At 30.7% G+C, this 17,409-nt stretch overlaps 1 protein-coding gene across 1 annotated transcript; it reads right to left on the bottom strand.

The window, feature by feature from the left end:
* Positions 1-958: 958 nt before the first annotated feature.
* LOC128183585 (adhesion G protein-coupled receptor L4-like) lies at positions 959-17,142 on the bottom strand. Its single transcript, XM_052852666.1, has 26 exons — positions 16,721-17,142; positions 16,541-16,620; positions 16,137-16,379; positions 15,045-15,107; positions 14,737-14,880; positions 14,050-14,217; positions 13,743-13,844; positions 13,210-13,304; positions 12,899-13,093; positions 12,419-12,487; positions 11,336-11,456; positions 11,047-11,151; positions 10,150-10,222; positions 9,825-9,939; positions 7,842-7,891; positions 7,120-7,240; positions 6,039-6,139; positions 5,454-5,556; positions 4,959-5,136; positions 3,475-3,547; positions 2,992-3,058; positions 2,781-2,899; positions 2,531-2,657; positions 1,613-1,654; positions 1,317-1,466; positions 959-1,045 (listed from the first exon to the last, which is right to left on the bottom strand). Exons 2-26 carry the CDS (start codon positions 16,617-16,619, stop codon positions 1,019-1,021), a joined length of 2,730 nt encoding a protein of 909 aa, XP_052708626.1. The 5' UTR covers position 16,620; positions 16,721-17,142; the 3' UTR covers positions 959-1,018.
* Between the last annotated feature and the right edge of the window lie 267 nt (positions 17,143-17,409).

The following is a 17,409-nucleotide window of genomic DNA, read 5'->3' as shown; positions in this document are numbered from 1 at the left end:
TGCGTTCAACTTAACATGGCACAGACATAATTAAATCAAATCATTAACATACATATTCGAAAACGCAATGAGTTTAAACAATGAAACTAAGCATAAAAACAACAATCAGAAGAGAGACAAAGGTAAATAATATCATAAAACAATGTATAAAGAAGTATGACTTTTAGAATCGATCTTGGCATAATGTTATCACGTTTACCAATAAATACATTTACAAATACCTATCCAAAAGTAAACATAATTTATACACTGTATAAATACTAGTATATAAACTCACACTACCTTGCTTAATATATTTAAAGACTGAGTTGGCCACTATGCGATTTTAACAGATGAAAGGTTATCGTGTTTAAGAGATACCGGGTATTCATTGGCTAAATGTTTTTAAAACGTAAAGTTGCTAAAATGTGAATAGAAAACAACAAGACATACTTTAAATGATTTAACAATTAAACTTCGTCCAGAAAACAGATCATGGAAGAAAATGGTATATATTATTGCTTTTAATAATATGTATGTCACTATAATATGTGTTCTTTTTCTCATCATTGTATTTCCTAACTTTATTTTTATTTTAATTTGCAACAACAGTTTATTTTATTGCTTGTTCAATTCCAAAATAGATTATGCATCTAAAGAAAATATGAGGAGAGAAAGAATTTAAAACAAAAACATCATGTATATGAACCTACATTTCTTCACTCATCAGATTGATTATATAAATCAGCTACATGTACATTCTCACATAATTCCTATTACACTTGTTCTGTATGCAAATATACTGAAAAATCCATTATCTTTGGGGTTTTTTTTCCAGCATTTGAGAAACATCAAGAAACCTTTTTTACGTACATTCAAGACGCATATTCATTTAGCATAGTATCTTTTGACCTTTCATACATACAAGAGAGAATTATGATACATCACACATACTGAAAGAAGCAGCAAGTCCTTGCAATGTACTTGATACATTTATTGTTTTATCTACATGTAATTCTTTTAAAACAATTATCCATCTTCAATTCTCTTTCGTAGTTTTGGCAACCTATGACGAACAGAAAAGAATTTTAAAACTTTAATTATACTTGAATATGCTAAAAAGTATCATGATTGTCTATTTTATTCTATTGCTAAGTGATAAAAACCCTATAATATTCTTTTTCGGAAAAATAAGAATTGACCTTATGTAAGTCTAATTCTGAATTGATACATTCATAATATGAGTTAATGTTCAATAACACTCAAATGTTATATTTTAGTAAACCATTAATGTATTTTTTGGGAAAAAAGACAACTCTGTGCATTCTTATAATTACCTCTGTGAGTTCATGGTTTGACCCAAGGCTTGATTTAGCTGTATTGTTACTTGTAACTGGGTGTGACGATGCTGCTGATTCAGATCCTGTTTGGCGGGTGTTTTTACTCTTATCAACTTTCCTGTATTTCTTTGCAAAAGCGTCTTTCCACTGAAAGAAAGGTTAAATTTGAGTCATCCAAACAGAAAGATGGCTGCAATGAGTTATGCAGAAAACAGAAATAAAAAGCATTTGCATCAAAGAAATTCAAGTACTACATGTAATTGATAAGGTACAGCAAATACGGTGTCACTTACTTTCTTGTTCAGTGGTACATGGACAAGAAAAATAAAAAGTCCCTAAAAATTTAAACAGTATAGAATCAACATGAGAAAGTTCAAAATTCTAGAAAAAATGTCATATACATAATTAATTAGTTTATTCCTTAATAGACATTTATTTCCATGCAAGGAGTGGGTGCAATTTAGAGTAACAAAAAAGAATTCATTGCTTGGTTCATAGATGTAAAAATTTAGTTCCATTTTTCTGAAATTCTTTGACACTGAAGAAAACGTTACATTAAAGTAGCATTGTCATATGCATATAACGTTGCTTATTTAACGAAAAATTAAAATTGCTCATTTACACTTTTATACATAATAGTTACATAACAAAAATCCATTCTTTTACATATTCTTTCCGTATTAGGAATGAAACCATTAATCTTATATAAAATTATCAAAGTGACAGAAGCAAGTTACAATATTATAAGCAAGAAAAAATAAAAGTGCTAGACCAATGAAACCTTTTTTTCAAAAATCACGATTTTATGTTACAAAATGTTACCTAGCCTTTTTAAGACCAAAATTAAAATTCAAAATGTGTGCTATTGTCCGTAATGAGACTATACAAAGTCGTTTAAGATATATAACTTTAAGACATTGCCATTTTAATGATTTTTTGATAATCTATTCACTTGAGTAGTGGTATTTTTGATAAGTTGGAAATGTGTTTCCATCTAATTCTAAAATTAATATATAAATGTGTGAAGTACATGTGTATGTATAATAAGAAAATCGATTAATAAGAAAAGCGTGTCGAGTCATCTGTGGAAAATATTCAATTTGGCTTCGTGTTGATTCGGGGACCGAGAGAGTGGACGTGCCTACTTGTCTGTAGAATTATATTAAATTCGAAGAATACTTATACAAATTGTAAAGTTTACCAACATTTACCTGGAGGGAGCTACTAATGGTGAAAAGGTACTGGAAAACTTCTGTATCCTTGTTTATAGAAAGTATACCAAATAGCCACGTAAATCCGAGAACTGGAACAAGGACCCCAAAATTCTTTAATGCTTGTCTGGAAAAAAATGAGAGACAAATACATATTTTGGCAATTTTATTTCGAAAGTAATGTTTTGTTTAGACTTAAAACATTAACAAGAATGTCCCATTTCTATTGATACAGAAGGATTTAACTTACCTTGCTTTGGCAGCATTATCAGAATCACCGTTGCCCTCAGTTTGTTTGCGCAGACTTTGAAAGGGTTTTAAACGAGCGACAGATACTTTAATCAGTGCTATCAGAATGATGATGTTAATCTGAAAAGTCATGAAGTTAAATCGTTTTTTTTCCCCTCTAGGCAGGGTATTCTATGAAGTGAAATTCAACGTATTTTTATGCAAGGTCTTACGAGTACAATAAGGTACGCAGGAACAATGAAAAGGTACAAAGAGCCACTCTCGGTTGATAACCAGCATCTGCATATCAAAATAAAAATTTTGAATCACACAATAGATTCTGTTTCACAACAATTTAACAAAGTACACATCATTAAAAGGCAAAACGATATATTAATACTGCTCCTCAATTATATGGTTGAAAGAGTGTTGTCGAGATAAGGCATGAAATCGTTAATAATATCGCCCAATTTCTAATATTTAAAGGCACTATCTTTAAATTTCTTGTGCTCAAAAACCTATTTTGAATATATTCTGTTGAATAATAAGCAATATAAACAGGATTTTGTCTTTTGTTGTGTAAACAGGAATTAAACACATGATACCAAGAATTTAAAACGTGATGAAATACATTATCTATTTCAGAGTTAAATCAATCTTATTGAAAACGTTTGGAATTAATGTTCTTATTATATAAATGAGGTTCATATCCTTACATGTTTGGTAAAACGTAAGTTCCTTGACTATAGAAAAGTCCTACAGTTGACAAAGATATGGCCAATGGTATTCCTATACGTAATAAGAAAATAAATCAATGCCAAGACTTTGAAAAAGATTAATTTTCCATGTTATATCCATAAGTACAATCATATATAATACATACATTCCAGTTATTAGGCCTCATTTGACTGGCTAAACCAATCCATATGTGTCGTATGACATAAATTGCCTACCTCACAATGCGACGCGCGTTAAAAACGTATTCATTCTCTTGACGTTACGTTTAAATTGTTTTTTATAAAATAATGGGCCATATTTTCTTATTTCATTTCTTTACTACCAAATTAAAGGACTATTCTAATGTCTGCGTATGTTATACGAGTATTACATAACTTGGAATATTTACACTTTTCTTCATACCGCTTCCCGATTTATAAAGCGTAAATTGCTCCCAAGTTAAGTAATATCATATAACATTGGTAAGAAAAAATGATTAAAAAACATCTTTCGTTAACTGTTTACATACAAGATACTTCTAAGCTTGTGTAACATCGTCAAGTCATAAAGGTATACGTATACTATGAAAAAAAATTCCACTGATGATGATGAAAAACAATCTATTGTGTGTAAAAGACTTATCATGGTAGTACTATTTTTCACTTTCAAAAAAGTAGGTCAATGACCTACATTTTGAGATAATGGCCATTGAATATATATTGAAAATTTAAGAAAAGTCCCTAAAATGTTTACACCGTGGTTGATATTTTCTTAATTGTGTAAATAATAATAATTGCTTAACTCTTTTAAAAATTAAATACAGTTTATGAATAGCAGCGACACTAAACAGACACAAAACATTAAGTTTTTATTCACAATTTTTATAAATATTCCAGTCCGAATTTCCTCTAACAGTCTTTAAATTCCTACCCTTTTTGATTCAATTGTACAAAAAACTGAATGATGATAATACTGAAAAAAAATTTATAGCATTAAACTAGGGATATTGACCTTACCCTGCAGGCATAAACGTTATATGAGGGCAATGATCAAAATTTTGAGATATGGTGTCTTTTATCGTTTTTAAGCATTTTTCAATATTTTTGAGTGCCATTCGGATATCTAAACGAAAAAGTGAGATAATACCATCAGAAAATATGCAAAATTATGTTAACTAACAATTAAAATCTCAACTTTGAATATTACAGTACTACCAAAAATATTTCAGCGAAGAACAGAATCTGAAAAATTTAGTCCGAATTTCCTCTGTTTTGCTTAAAGTCCAACTTTGTTTGAGCCTAATTCCATAACATAGTAAAACATATCGAATGGTTTGTCAATAATAATTCATTTCATAAATGTTTTTAGTGTTTAGAACAAATTTTACTCATGACATTGAACTTTATAACAATCCGAATTTGATAACTCAAACCCTGAGTAAACAACGTCCTTAACACATAATCCACATATTATAAATCCTTACCCCATCCAAAAAGAAGATACCAAGGCAACGATGATCTACGGGAAAATTGGTCGGCCATTTTTATCCAGATGGAAGCCAGTACAATGTTTCGCAAGTAATGTATACCAATACATTGCATCATAGAGAACATGACCAGCAGCATAAAATGTAGCAGGAAGGTAACGGCTGTACACAAGATCTGGGGTTATACAGAATAATTAGCAACGTAGTAAACACGGCATGAATAATCATTAGATTATCTGCGCTGTGCCAAACCTCTGCGTTGAACTTGGTTTCTTTTGATTAAAAAATGTACTATTTGCTCAGGATAACATGTAAAGGATAATTATTCCTTTCAAAACATTGATATGATAAGTCATATCCCTGCCTATTCTATAAAGATAAATGTTACTAGTATACGGTACTTATATTTTGCGCATTTTAATTCCCTTTTGAAAAATAATATTCATTTTAAGAAAGTCGAATTGTAGTGTGTTTACTTCTTTGAAGACAAACCTCATTGTCTGTCGAATCCGTTCCTGTCACAAAAACAGTGTAGGAAATTGCCAAAGCAGCACAGAGATTCATCAGCAGGACTGTGACGTCACTCTTGACGTAACTGAAAATATGCAATATGATAAACTATTATAACCGTGTTTGCTAATTCGTGTTCAATTAACGACGTTAGTTTAGGGTATAATATAAACCCATGATAAAATATATATTTAGGGAACTAGGAAACATCAAATGAATTATATGTTAACATGCTTTATTTAATATGTCTTGTATTAAATATAGTTATTATTTTAATCAGAAACATATTCTTAAGGTTCATACATTCAAACTTTTTTACCATCTCTTTTTGGTGGAACATCTGGTCACTTTTATTTTTTATCAATATTAAGCACTAAGTCTTATGAAAAGGCTAACATGCCCATACAATAGTATTAAAACGAATTTTAAAAATAATCGTAGTATGATAGAAAAGAAAGTTCAGATGATGATTATGTTTTAATGATTGTTTGTTTGTGTATATCATATAACCAAAACAAAAAATAAACTTTAAAGCACCATTATTTGACACATCGTAAGTGAATTTACCTCCAAAGGATAATATGCATCACAATCGTCAAAATGGCAAAGAAAATTGAAATCGCACTTCCAATCGTAGATATTGTAGAAATAACGTACGCGTTTGTTATCTGTAAAGAAAAAATTATGTGGCAACTACATATCTACATGTATAGTGCAGCAGTACCTAGAATGGTAAATTTGTTGACAATTATTGTTATGTAGTACAGATAAATTCTCATATTCATGCTGCATTCGTACAACAGAGAGGTAAGTACTTATTTTTGTGAAGGGTTTAAGCTAATTTATGAGTCCCCTACTGGTTTTGCAGGAGGGTACTATAGCTTTCCTCTGCGTCCGTCTGTCCGTCCGTCCGTATGTCTGTCCGTCAGTCCGTACCACTTCAGTTTTCCACACTTTTATTCCTTATGCGTAAGAGGAATAATATGAAATTTGCTGAACAGCTTCAAAATGTCAAACTACAAATCAAGTTTACACTTTTGTAGCGTCTGGTTGACAAATTTGCGAGAAAATTAATTCTTTATATTCCAATTTTATAATGTTTGAGTTCGTTATCGGGTTCGGTGTGTATTGAAGAAACGAGGAAAGTATGTATTCAGTAATAATAATATTGTGCATTACTTGTAGCATTCCTTTTCTTGATTCTTACAAAGAAATAAGGTCTGTAAAATAGTTCCAAGCAGGGTGTTGTAAATTTAATCGACAGGGTTTTTGTATTATTACAATCGGGTTCGTTATCGGTTGGTCTGTTGATTCGGGGAACAGTAGACGGTAAGAAATGATATTCTGAATTCTGCATAACAGTGCATTTTTCACAAATTTCTACTAGCAAATACTTAATGGACTTGGCGAAATTACAGGAGATAAAATTAAAAAGTATCATTTTACCCCTGTTTTATTTAATTTCTATATCAACTATGTAGTTTGAATTTCCTCTGTTCTTTTAATCTCTGATTAAAGCATTACATCTCGTTTATAATAGTTTTGAAATAGATGTATGCTTCAAGGCTTTCATAGAATAATACAAACCGGTAGGGGATGTGTATTGTTTGTGCAATATTCTCAGAATGCTTGTTTATAAACAATTTACCGTCGAGTCTAAACTCATTAATACTGCAAAATTGGTCAGATGATTGCACTGGCAAACAATTTCATTGGTTGACAATGATACACGTGTACATCCGTCTGTCTTCCAAGCACCCCGACCGCTTCTACATAAGCACAAAATCAGACATTAAAACATGACTTTATAAAAGCATTACAACTATGAGGCACTTTTTTTTTTAAACCAAGAGCAAAATCTAAAAACCAACTTATACAGCAACGACTTGATTTTGTGATCAAATGGTGCGAGAAGTAATAATTTCAATCAAAACTATAGTTAGATCTCAAAAACAGGAGTACTGACAAAATAAGTTTCATTAACTTAGTTACTTAGTATTTTAGACTTTGAGATAATGTGATACCAAATGAATCATGTCATTATGCTCAATATTCGCAAAGGCAACAATTTTTTTTATATAAAACTGGCTGTGATGATGTTATATTTGATTTTTACGTACAAGTACTAATGCACTATTTAAAATAAATATCTTGCATAAAAATGCATATTAAATATGGATTAACACATAAAAAAGGGTAAAATATGTCATGAAAAATATCTCATGGTCGAATTTGTGATCGTGTATCGCAGACGCTCGGGGGTAAAAAATCTCCCAGCATTTATTAATGAATTTATACACTATGCCAAATTATGAGAGATACTTTAAACTGGTTTAAACTTTCGGCAACAAATGAGTTTTCTAATTTTACCTAGCTGCAAAATCCCAGTAGACACAAATTGCGGAAGATAAGTCACCAGTCTGTATAAAAAAATATAAAATCAAATGATTTTTAGATAATTATTTAATCTTTAAATAAGATATACATGTGTAACTTAAAAAAAACTATGTGATAACATTTTTATTTTCAGATAGACTTTAATGCAAATGATCAATAAATCGTACATGTGTACTAAATAATGTTGTAAAAATTGTGATAATCATGCATTTACTTTTTCTCAAACAAATACATGGGACCAAAGGAGACAATTTATAAATATTTCATCAATCTCAGGGCCTGAACCCCTGAGCAATGAGTGATTTTACAATTTTAATATTAAACGGATTCATTGACACCATAACCCATGCATTAAGTTTTCTTGAAATAGGAAAATATTTTTTGAAGATTTAATGAATTATTAACCATAGGGTCTTATTCGCCATATTATATCGCCTGAATATTCTTAAATTTTAGTAGAGAGCTTCATGGACATTATGTAATCATGTACAAGTGTATTTAGCTTTCTTTAAATATATATGGAAGAAGAGATGAAGTTTTTTTTTTAAAATTTCCTACTTTTCATTACATGGCCATATTGACCTTACCAAGGGGTCTGAACCCCTAACCCAAAGGTTACTAATAATATATTTTAAGTAGAGGGCTTAAGTGACTTCAAATTCATGCATTTAGCGATCTCCAAAAGTACATGCGAAAGATATGATGATTTTTCCTAAGATTTCATACATATTTATTATACGATTATGCTGGCCATACCTTTAGGCCTAAACCCCCTGACATAAAAGTTATGTTTTTTGCAATTTAATTAGAAATCTTAATGGACATTTTGATTATGCATTTAGTCTTCATGAAATATAGACTGGCTCCACCGTAACCAAAGTTTTCAAATCCCTCAACTCATTTCTCAACTCAAATTCTGTAAAGGAAAATGCATAAACTTGAGGTCAAATCTCAGATTTGAGGCTGAGTATTGACTTGAGGAAAATTGGTGACGACGGAGCCTGAAGTTAATGAGAATATTTTCAAGGTTTAACTTTTTGCACTATATAGTCATTTTTGCCTCGCCCTAGGGCTTTATCCCCTGAACCAGAGGCAGGGAATATTAAAATTCAATTTAAGAGGTTAATGGACATTATAACAACGCTTTTTCTTATGTGTAGAGGTAGAGTTCAAAGATACTTTTGAACATTTGACATTTTTTGCGTACTTGAGCCGCACAAGAGGCCCCGGAAGAGGTAAGGAAATAAATTCTATTATATTTGATTCCTTTTTTATAGAGACACATAAAAGAAAGCATGATAACTGTTGGCCTTGTTGTTTTCAAAAAGTTAGAAATGTAATATTATTAACGCACGATGCACGACGATTGAAGAATACCAATTGCAATTGGTCACGTGATTGACTTATGAAGTCAATTAACGTAAAGCTGTTTTCTTTGATTTTAAAATGTAACAAAACAGCAACCATCTTGTTATCATGGGTTCTAGTATCTTGAATATCTCTGACGAAAAATAAAGTTTGAAAGCATAATTATATGTCCATGTTCCCTACACTACTGGTTCTAAAAAGTACAGAAAGTGTCATTTTTACTGATAATTTCTGATGCATTTAGAATTTAAATATTCTGGTGGAGTCTGCATTTATCGAATAAACAATTGAATATAAATTGCAATATTTCTGAATAATATGTTTTCTTTTAAATAAAAGACAATTCTTTGGGCTTAAATGATATTATCAGTAATTATTAGAAATGTTCAGTACCATCAGTAAATCAATAATTACCAACATTCACCGCAAAAACATCAGTAAATATCAGAACCGACAGCAATTATCAGTAGCAACAGTAAAATTATAACGAAATATCATCAATTCTCAGCAAAAACAGTACAATGTCAATACATATTTGAAATTATCAGTTAACTTTCTATACTTCTCAGAGCCTGTAGTATTACTGACCTTGTTTATCGTAGTAAAGTGTAGGTTAAGTGGTGGAGACAGCGTATCCGGAGCGGTGTCCAATTTTAAGGAAAGAACTGGTGTGCCTACCGACATTTTTTTGTTCCCCAGATTTCTATAAAACAACCTTGATTTGAACACAAGTTTGTAACATATAATATTTTTCATAAGGATATTTATTTTCTTAAGCTTTTAACTGTTATTACGTTTCATAAAAATTGACTATTTTTCAAGAAATCTTTGTTGTGTACAATATGAAATATTAACTCAAGAAACATGGAAAATCGTTATTTATATAATCATATAATTAGTACGAATAACTTACGTAGATGAGTTATTGATATTTGTAGAAAGAATGTCTCCAATTGTTTTATAAATCACTGCAGTGTAAAAATTTTCTGAAATGAAAATGTAAATCTCAAAGATGTATCAGTGCTGCGAATATTTGTATAAAATTTGTAAAATCATTTAAAAAAAAGATATTTTATTCATATCGTATATAGAATTGCTCATTTTTATGCATCTTTTCAAGGAACAAAAAAACTAAGACGTACGGATGTTCTAAAACTCAAGTGTGATTATCAAATGACCGACGTAACTTGGGGGTTTGAATTGGCAGATAGAAGGAAACTAGATGTTTACAATAAAACTCAAATTTTAGTGTACTAAGAACACGAAAACATGCTCTAAATCATGTCAGCCACAACATACCTTACTTGACATATTTTAACTCCTATAACATAACATACCTGACACATTTAAACTCATACAACATAACATAACTGACACATTTAAACTCTATTAACATAACATACCTGACACAATTAATCTCCTACAACATAATATACCTGACTTATTTAATCTCCAACAACATACAAAACTGACATTTTTAATCTCTCACAACATAACATACCTGACACATTTATTCTCTAACAACATAACATACCTGACACATTTATTCTCTAACAACATAACATACCTGACATATTCAAACCCCCACAACATAACATACCTGACACATTTATACTCATACAACATAACATAATAGTAACTGACACATTTAATCTCTTGCAACATAGTACATGTATACCTGACTCATTCAATCTCCTACAACATAACATACCTGACACATTTAAACTTCTGTAACATTACATAACTGACACATTTAATTTCTCAAAACATAATATATCTGACACATATAAGCTCCTGCAACATAGCATACCTGACACATTTAATCTTTGACCCGGTAAAGAAAGGTAAGATGTGCCAGACTTGATAACTGGAAACGTAATGCTATTGGTTGAATTCAAAACAGCATAGTCCAAATCTATGGAGGGAAAACAACTCTTTTTATAACATTTTTATAAAAAATTCATATTTTATATTGCTTTTTTGTTTGTTTTGAGGTTGAAGTTTGTTTTTAACCGCTTTAAATAAATTATCGATATTATTATTTAGATAGGAAAATATTTATCATTTTAATAAAGACACTTTAAACAACAAACACCCACAGAAGTTTTCTCCAATAAATGTATTCCCCTGTCTTGTTGATTGTTTTGCCTTTTGTTTTGCATAGACACTGAATCTCTCCACTAACTCCATAACTGTCCCTGCATCTGACACATTTGGTTTCTGCAAAGTATAAATTTTTTTATTTTTCTTTCGATTTTTTTAAATGAAAAATTGTATGTATGTATGTATGTATGTATGTATGTATGTATGTATGTATGTATGTATGTCTATGTATGTATGTATGTATGTATGTATGTATGTATGTATGTATGTACGTATGTATGTACGTATGTATGTATGTATGTATGTATGTATGTATGTATGTATGTATGTATGTTTGTATGTATGCATTGTATGTATGTATGTATGGTTCGTTCGTTGATACAACTAGTACTGTGCTGGATGATTATGTCAGTGCCAAGGTGAAATTTTTGCACCTGTCTAAGCTGCATGTGTCGAAAAATTCAAAATATGCCATATGATAAACCAATGCGTGGGGAGTTTTTCATCACCTTTGTTATTCTCGTATCTCTCCTGCCAGGTGAGATATTTACCTTTAAATAATAAATTTCTCTACAGGAAAATGATTTTTCCCGTAGGAAAAACAAATTTCTTATAGGATATTTGGAATATCCTACCGGAATAAAAGAAATTAACATAGGAACTTCCGATAGGATTTGAACAAAACTCCGATAGGATTTAACATCCGATAGGAAATCTGAATTTCCTGCTGGAAAACTAGTTGCCTGATCCAAATTCCTTTAAGAATTTTTTTCTTCCATGGAGAATTTAATTCCAATCGGATGTTTTTGAAAATCTTAAAGAATTTTCAATCTTTCATGTAGAAAAGTTATTTCTCCTATGGGTATTATTGTTTCCTATAGGATATTTTTTTTAAGTAATTATCTCACCTGTCAGGTGAGCCACAAAAAAACCAACAAAAGCGGTTTTATACTCTGTATACAATGGTGTATCATTTGATATACATTGTATATGGATTTTTAGGACGCTGCATTTTAAGCGGGTGCAAAAATGTCACCTCGGCACTGGCATAATTATCTGACACAGTATTAATTACTTACCGTTGATAATGTTATCCATGCATCATTGTTTCTTGTTGATAAAATGTTGTCAACTGATCCAAAAAACGACTTAAAAATAAAAAAAAATTATACATACTTAAGTGTAGTTGATACATCGAATGTGCATTATTTATAAAAAAAAATACTACTTCGACGAAAGGTAACTCCAACAAAATTAAGTCTATAGAAGCCTATTACATGTAAAGTACTGATGATTAAAATCCTGGCATCGTCATTTCCTTGACATTGGAATCTTTTTTTTGAAACTCATACATGTATACAAAATATTACCTGGAATTTAAGCAATGCTGTTTACAATAAACATCACACTTAGATCGTTAATGAAACAATCTCAATAAAGAGGTGCAAAGACCATACCGAATAAAAAAAAAAGAATAACTGAAATGAAATTACTATATAACAGAATGATATTAAATTCACAAATGATAAAAGAATCATCTTGATAATAGGTTGAACAACCTCTTCGTTAATGGAATCGGACTCGTTGGCTAATGTTACGATTCTACTCAGAATTTGGAGTGTTCTGTTCAAACCTCCGGATGAACTACCGTTCCGAGAAATTTTGTTAATCCCACTTAAGGTAGAATTTATTGCATTGCTAATTGTTGTTGGGTTTGTCAATCCGTCTTCCCTCTCTGTGTAGATCGCATCCAACTACGAACGACAAATTAATAGGTACAAAATTAATAACTTGCATATATTTTTCTAAGATAAGATTGATCATTCAAGAAGTAACTCTCTCTCTTTCTCTCTCTCTCATTATTCCTAACCTCCTGATCCAGTGAATCAAAGTCGTTTTCTGCACAGTAGGACAAGTCCGTAAAATCCCATATACCATACATATCACAGTAACGAGATGAATAACCTGATTACATGAAAAAAAGAAGAATTTTCCAAAATATTACACGTATCTTTTAGAATATATTTAACTTGTGAATTTCAAATCTAAGAAATTGGGTACTTGCCAATGTTTACGTTAGATTGTATGGCTATAGGGGTAAAACTTTTTTTTATTAATTTAACGATTGCAAATACCTTTTCTGATTTAGAGGTATATTTACCCAAAAAAAATCTGTTAGGTTTTTTAAGGCAATAGTTTTCTCTGTATAGAGTCAATTCATGTATAGTACCTAAGAGTTGTGTTCAAAATAATTATATAGAAAAGGTTAGATGCAATATTTTTAAGAAAAAAGAAAGAAATAAAACTTACTTAAAACCCATCTAACATCTCTGATAATCATAAACGCTTTTTAAAGTTTTGCGAATGTCATCCCCCCCCCCCCAAAAAAAATAATAAAATCACCTGTTTTGTCAGTGGGGCACGATCCATATTTAATTTCTCCACCGTAAGTGTTTGACCAGCTTAGTCCGTATTCATCAAGACTTGACGCACATATCGTGTCATCTTGTAAGAAAAAACTCAGGTTTAGAGCAAGTTTACGTTTACAGAAAAGTGAATCTAAGAACATTAGGTCAGATTTTTTTTATACAAAAAGAGTGAGAAGAAATCGCAAATACTATATGTTTACCCGAAAATTTATACTAATTTTCCATTTGTATTACTAATTTAAAAGAAGGGAGAATACGAGAAAAAATATTCAAACTGATACCTGCTGTATAGATGTCGACATCTACAAGTTTTGACTGAATAGAATACACATCAGAGGTTTGGTTATTGATACACCTGTATTGACCCGCGTCCGAGGCATATGCATTTTTCTTCATAAACACAGCATACGAATTATCACTTGAAGAGGTACTTATCCAAGTTTTGCGTTCTGATAATTTAAATTGGTAGGTTCAGTGGCAAATTACAATGTTAAAATGAATATTATGAAGAAAAAATTTGCCTATAATGCATGCATAATTAAAGTAAATTACAAGTTTACAGTGTGTGCTCAATGTAAATTGTTAGTAGTTTTCATTTTTTATTCTTAAAGATATCAAATTATTTCACCCTGGCCAACCAAGTATAAAGCAGATTATTTTCTTATATCCAATCCTTTTTAGGTAAGAAAAATAGTTTTCTATGTTATATCAATTTTTATTTTGACGTGCTAAGAATTTTTCCTATAACAAAGGTAAATCATTCAAGATTTGACCTTGAGCCGAGGAAATGCCTTATTAAAGTCATAATTATTATTATTTGTATCATTAGTGTAGACAAGTAATAAGAAATAAAAGCAAAGAAAATTTTTAGCAAAATACTGAACAAAACCAATAGGAAATATAAGGTTTCAACAATGAATTATAATAAATGTGTTTTAAGTTTGGCAAGGTAATTTCAGCTTTCTCACCATTAACAGTATAAGGCGCCAGGCGAATCAGAGGAAATGATGTCTCGTGTCCGTTTTGTGTCCAGTAGCACACAATAAATATTGCATCTCCTTCCTTTATCAGCAGCGCATCCCTTTGCACTTTGAGAATGGGTTTTGCAAAGACTTTTAAAAAAACCAAATCTATTTTGAATTTTCTGTATATTGTCATAAAAAGGATATAAATATATTGATAAAAGCTTGTTGATAAACAATCAAAGATATCTTTTTAATCTAATAGCAAGTTCTGTTGGAATTATTGTTTTTCAGTTAAACTTGAATTATTTTACCTGTAACTGTTGCTGTCCTTGTTATAGAAACGTTGTCTGCTTTTACCCTAAATGTCCAATTCCCTGCAAGTTAATCAATGACAGACACGGAAATTACATGTATCTAGAGATGCTCCATAATGTCATTTACTAATTAACAAGTTTTAGTTGTCAATGAGTCCAAGACTATTTTCATTGACAATTAATAATTGTTAATTAGTAAAAGACAATCATGTATTAGATCCGAACAATTGAGGATTATTTAGTAATTGCAACTATACGGTTTAGAAAATGAGTTTATTTCGTCTTTTAATCATAGATTGCTTATAGTTTTATTAACGGTTTGATTTTAAGCTGAATACGATTCAATTGTTGGCACAAGTACACGGGTATTAGTATATAAATCATTCCGTTCAGCTGCATCAGTGTGAGACCTGAAAGTCATGACCAACATGTAGTAAACACAAATTCGTTGTTTAAGATTCTGCACAAAACTCAAATGATAACATCGCAACAGACACGGCGAAGTAAAATGTTCATCTAAATAGGTAAAATCTGTACAGCAAAACTGTTTGAAGGGTGAAAGAGCACGGACTTACATGTTTATATCGGTCTTAGGGATAGGGAAAGCTTTTAGGCGTGTTTTTCATTGAATAGCCAACTTGGTAAGTACTGTGCTTTTGAATAACAATATATTTTAAATTAATTGAGTGTGCATTTTTTTTCAAATTGAAATTTGAATAATGCTGTTACAAGCTACTAAAATTATAAAAAAGTAACGTATCGAGTTGATAATTAATTATAACAATTAGTTATTTGTTGAGCAAACAGCTAATAATTTCTTATAACAAAAAAAAAGATATACTGGTGCGGTCATTCAACGCCCTAAGATAAGTGGTTTTTTGTTTAAGAAAAGCTTAGACATTATTCAGATGGAAGTGACTCATGATCATACATGTATAAACTTTGAACAGCTCGTCGTGTTCCGATAAGAACAAAACCGGAAATCCTAAACAGTAAATAACGGAAGTGTTAGACGCTGTCCAATGTTAATGCCCGTCCTGAGTTACAGGCTTACTAAATGTCATATTGTTGATATGAAAACATTCTTACCTGTATCAAAGAGGTTTACATTTCTTATTCTTAATGTGCTAATCACATATGACACATTCGATGGATAAAATCTCTGTATTTGTTCAGTCAGTCTCGAAGTATTGGCTATCTTCATTTCATTTCGGAGCCACTGGACTTCGATGATTTTATTGCGCCCTCCGTTGGTGACCTGTGCTTTAAGGTCTATCGTGTTTCCTTGGTGTGTTGTAATGTTGGTGGTATTGAGAATCACCACAGTAAAATCTACAGAGCGAAACATATAAACAAAAACTAAAACATATGGTGTTAAAAAAATCAGATCAATGATAATACGTTATCTGACAAATAAGTAAATAGAATTAATTAACACAGCTTTGTTCTAATCATAATTTATTAAACGACAAGAGGAAAAGAATTTGGCATACTTGTAAATGAATATACGTTATTTCGCTGTACCACAATTAATGTCACAACGAGATAGATGAGGTTATCAAGCACATTCATCCTGAAATAAAAGGATATTTTGTTTCTTGTTGAATTAAAGATAACGAGTATATTTACATTATTTACTGAAGACACTTGAAATAAGAAAAAATCATATTCACCTTACGGCCGTCCTTATCAGTTATCCATGAAACACATCACATAGTAAATCTGGCTTGATTTATATCCTCCATCAGGATAAATAACCGAAAGATACAATCTACTTATTGTAAAATTTAAAACACTTAGTGTTTGTTTTACAGCGACGTGGCCAGCAGAGAAAAAAAGAGAACTTTCGTTTTACTTCTCAATTTACATACAAAACATATTGTGTTTATATAATGTATACCGACGTATTCCATTTGAATTGTTTTAGTGGCTCAGGATAAGGGTTTTAGTTTTAAGATACATCTTATATTAGCAAAAAGATGGCGTATTTGGTAAAATTCATGTAGAATTTAGTTTTTACAACAAATGGTTTACTGATAACATTGTTCTTCTGCGCAACGTTATTATGCTGTATTTCCATATATGGAGTATGAATCCATATATTTCGCACGGAAAAAAATTGTAAAACATAACTCTGTAGAAACTTAGATGACTAAAAGATTTACGTTACGTTTATCCATTGGTCAAAATCTTCAGCAACTCAGGAACGATTGCGTACTGCGTGAAATAATAATGATGACACCAGACTCAAATTGTCATAGGAATCGATTTTGTTGTTTCTTTTAGCTAACTAACTGATGTACATTAATAGTATTTAGTTAATTTCACTTACTTTACTTTTACAATCAAATTAAGAATTTGT

This window comes from Crassostrea angulata, chromosome 5 (assembly GCF_025612915.1).
Source record: "Crassostrea angulata isolate pt1a10 chromosome 5, ASM2561291v2, whole genome shotgun sequence".
Taxonomy (NCBI): domain Eukaryota; kingdom Metazoa; phylum Mollusca; class Bivalvia; order Ostreida; family Ostreidae; genus Magallana; species Magallana angulata.
The sequence above is the reverse complement of the archived record's forward strand: the minus strand, read 5'-3'. Positions and strand labels throughout refer to the sequence as shown.

Coding starts and splice junctions, on each gene's coding strand:
- LOC128183585 (XM_052852666.1), bottom strand. CDS start 16,619: ATGAATGTGCTTGATAACCTCATCTATCTCGTTGTGACATTAATTGTG. Junction 14,218..14,736: donor GGCGCCTTATACTGTTAATG/GTGAGAAAGCTG, acceptor TTAAATTATCAG/AACGCAAAACTTGGATAAGT. Junction 2,900..2,991: donor CTGCGTACCTTATTGTACTC/GTAAGACCTTGC, acceptor ATGACTTTTCAG/ATTAACATCATCATTCTGAT.